Source organism: Orycteropus afer, unplaced genomic scaffold, assembly GCF_000298275.1.
Source record: "Orycteropus afer afer isolate SDZICR_OR568_19922 unplaced genomic scaffold, OryAfe1.0 scaffold00097, whole genome shotgun sequence".
NCBI classification, from domain to species: domain Eukaryota; kingdom Metazoa; phylum Chordata; class Mammalia; order Tubulidentata; family Orycteropodidae; genus Orycteropus; species Orycteropus afer.
In genome coordinates this window covers 7,662,301-7,666,167 of record NW_006921684.1, presented here as the reverse complement: position 1 = coordinate 7,666,167, position 3,867 = coordinate 7,662,301, and the positions used below count along the sequence as shown (strand labels likewise).

The following is a 3,867-nucleotide window of genomic DNA, read 5'->3' as shown; positions in this document are numbered from 1 at the left end:
CTTCCTTCCGAGGAGTGGCTGGTGGGTTTGAACCTCCAGCCTTCTGGTTAGCAGTCAAGTGCCTTAGGCACTATGCTACCAGAGCTCCTGCAACAGAATTTAATGAAGTTAATTACCAACATCCACCAAAGTCCACTGGTTGATTCATTACTAGTCTACCTTTTCTATACTTTCTTTTCTCTTTATTTGTCTTCCTTAAAAGCCATAAATATGACTTTGGTGTGCTGTTAGTAGAGACGAATATAGGGATCATGTTGGGCACTTCATAAGGAAAACCATCATGCCTAGGAAGGAAAAAATAAAGAAACATTCAAGGTAAAGCCATGAAATATCTGTACAACAATCAGAGATACTAACATTTGGGGATTAAACAGCTCTCAGATTACCCTCCTACTCAAAGCTAATGTGATTCCGAATAAATAAGCTGAGTAGGTTCAATTCAGTATCCTCGTGTATACGATCAAAACAGGATAACTCAATATCAGATATTTCCATCCAAAATGCCCCAGTAACTAGCCATAGGCCTTCTGACCGCAGGAGATTGCCCTCCAAAGGTATTCCTAACCTCACCTCACCCAGAATAGCAAACTGTTTTGGAACCTGGTCTTAATCCCCAAGGAGCAGTTAGGCATTTACCCTATGGCATAACTTGCATTTTATGCTATTAGGTGAAAAGAAGAAGGTAACAAGAGCTTGTATCAGGGAACTGTGTCCAGGGGTGTGTGTTTTGTGACTGTGTTGGATATCAAGATGGTGCTGAAGCACATCCAGGCTCCCCAAAGCTAGATCCACACCCATCAGTTCTGACACAAGTAGACCAGTTTAACATGTATAGCAAGTTTAAAATCTGAAGTTTGAACCAGATACAGTGGGTGGCAGGATTATATAAACAAAAACAGTATTATGAAATCCTAGAGTTAGAACCACCATTCGTCAGTAAGTTTGTCATAATGTGGTGGCTTGCATGTTGCTGTGAGGCTGGAGGCTATGCACCAGTATTTCAAATACCAGCAGGTCACCCATGGTAGACAGGTTTCAGTGGGGCTTCCAGACTAAAATAGACTGGAAAGAAGGACAGGGCTATCCACTTCTGAAAAAAAACTAGGCACTGAAAATTTTATGAATAGCAGTGAAACACTATCTGAAATACATGCCTGATACAGTGTTAGAAAAGACATGGAGACAATGTCCTATTCTGTAATTTTACAGAGAAGGAAGCTAAATATCTGAACCAAAATCATCAACCAACTCAGCCTATAATATGCAACACAAACCAAACCAAAAAACCAAAAGGATTATAATCAGATTAGAAAACAGTCAAAAAGCATTATTTCCTGAAGATAATCTTTAATGGTTTAAAATGTAGTTTCAATTAATAAACGACTGTTATTAGAAAAAAATCTATGAAGCCTACTATCAGGACATTCTTTGGATATTCCTGTAACTTGATTTTAATAATACAGGAAAGATTTCTGGCCCAATGGGCTAACATTTTAGTTAAGACATTGGAACAAGCACATTTTAAAGCAAAAAAGTCATGTGCTAATGCAAAACTTAAATGATACTATATGCTTGCAACCTTGGCAGACAGGCAGATTAGGCACTGTGACATAATTCGAAATGACACAGAGCTGCTTATTTAATATTAAAAAAAAAGAAGAAGAAGAAGAAATTCCAGACATTCACATAAGGGCCCTAGTAAAAGTCAGCAGAAATGAGACTAACGTGTCAGCTGGGACTAAAATAAAAAGAATAAATGTTTAAAGGTCTAAATATAAACTTGCTGTTCAAAATTATTGCCAAGGTGCCACACACTACACAGTACAGTGGATTTTGGTCTTCAACGGCTACTTCACCACAAGTCTTGGTAAGTCAACACATCACTGGGGGGAAGTGGGGAGAACATACATATATTGCTTGGCAGTACAGTTCACTCTTTATGGGTTAGCAGAGTATGTTTTAGAAACCTACTGGTAGAATTTAAAAGTAGAACCTGTTGTATTTCCCAAGAAATGCTATTAAAGTTACTCCTAAAATACAAAAAGTAGGTCTTCTTGAGAAACAAATCATTCAAAAACAAACATGACACCAGTATTTTTGCTTAAATTAATAGTTAGATGCCACACATCTAATATTAAATATTGTATATAAAAGCTGCCATTAATCTGAATTGATGATTTTATAAATTATCTGAATTCTGAAGATTTTTTTATATATATAAAATCTATTCTGCCACCAATACTACAAATGAAAATTTGAAGAGATATGCCAGAGAGGGCTATACTATTTACACTTAATAGAATTGGCTTTCAAGTAATTTATAAATCCTAATTCTCAGCCAAATCTTATTTTGACAGTTTAATCTATTAGTGGCAAAACAAAACTAAACTACAATCTTATAAGTAACATCAAAAATCTGAGGAATTGTAATTTCTCTTTTTTTCCAGATAAATTTAAAAACTCAAAGCTTTGATGACTAGTTAGATATCCATCACAAATATAAATGTGCATGCAATTTCACATTGTTCTTAAACTCTACATTTGTACTTTCAAATAATTACTTTTATAATAATCCTATATATATATATATATATACATATATATATATATATATATGTTACCCAAATATTTTTCATTATTTTTAAGAAAAGATCCTTAAAAATCATACTATTACGACTTCAAAACTACTACGTAATCTCTTATAGTTGTTCTAAACTAAATAAGGCAGGAATACCACTTTTTATTTAAAGAATTTGACTTGAAGTAGCCCATGTGAAACGCTTTGACAACAGACTTGAATGCTTTTTTCCTCTAAAAACCAAAACAAAACTGGTACCTGGCAAGCTCGAGGATTGTTCGCTCTGGCCTATTAAATGTCAGCCGAGCCCGCGGGGAGCCTGACCCAGCCGCGCAAGACACTAGGACCGCCAGCGGGCGGGTGCGCTTCTGGGTGCGCCCCTCCTCGCCGCCCGCCAGCCCGCCGCGCGCGGCGTTGGCCCCTAGCCGCCGGGCTCCCCACACCCCCCTCATGACGCGCCGCGAAAGAAGCGGGCCTGGCTGGCTCGTTCCCACGCGCCCGGGCCCGTTATTTGAGAAGCACCTTTAGTAGGACCGGCTTGCGCGGAGCAGGGGACTACGGAGTGTCCCCCGCCGCGGGCCCCACGCCCTCCCAAGCCCGGGCGGCACCCCCTCCCAAGCCTCCCGCGGACTGTTCCGCCAGGCCCCTCCCTCGGGGGCCTGAGCCTGCCGAGAGCTTGCCGCAGGCTCAGGTTCTTTCAGAGGACCGGATAAGGTGTCAACCAGGCGGCCAGACGCCTCCCATCGGCGGGGGCGAAACTATCCTTGACCTCCTTCTACTCGGCCCCTCAATAGTCCGACTCGGAGTGCAACCCTTGTGCGCCGCTCCTCCGCTCAGGAAAGGGGGTATCCTCGCATAAGGTAGAGGAGGACGCAGCCAGACTTTGGGGGAGACCCTGAATCGGGGTCACACTCCTACCCACACCCTAACTTGGCAGTGTCGGGGTGGGAGAGGTAAGGCGATGAGGGGAGAGAGCCCAAACTTACCGGACTGCGAGGCTCCGGGCGCCGTGGCCAGGCAAAGGCAAAAGCAGAGGCAGAACCAGAGGGGGCGTGGGAGGGTCCGCCGAGGGCTCATGGAAAAACCAGGGAGACCCCGCCGCAGCCGCCGCCGCCGCCGCCGCCGCTGCTGTCCGATCCTCCCTTCCTCCCTCCTTCCCTCCCTCCGCAGCTCCGGGCGACGGACGGGGCGGCGGGAGGCATGACGGGAAATTCCTGGGCACGGGCAGCCGAGTCCAAATATGAGCATAGGAGACGAGCGAGGGAGGACCGAGGATCGCGTCGGCCGCG

At 43.7% G+C, this 3,867-nt stretch overlaps 1 protein-coding gene across 1 annotated transcript in view; it reads right to left on the bottom strand.

The window, feature by feature from the left end:
• Nucleotides 1-3,655, bottom strand: part of MSRB3 (methionine sulfoxide reductase B3) — a 297,111-nt gene extending 293,456 nt beyond the window's left edge. The window contains exon 1 of the mRNA XM_042781205.1: nt 3,565-3,655. Within this exon, the coding sequence (XP_042637139.1) occupies nt 3,565-3,655 (91 nt within the window). The remainder of the gene's footprint in view (nt 1-3,564) is intronic.
• Between the last annotated feature and the right edge of the window lie 212 nt (nt 3,656-3,867).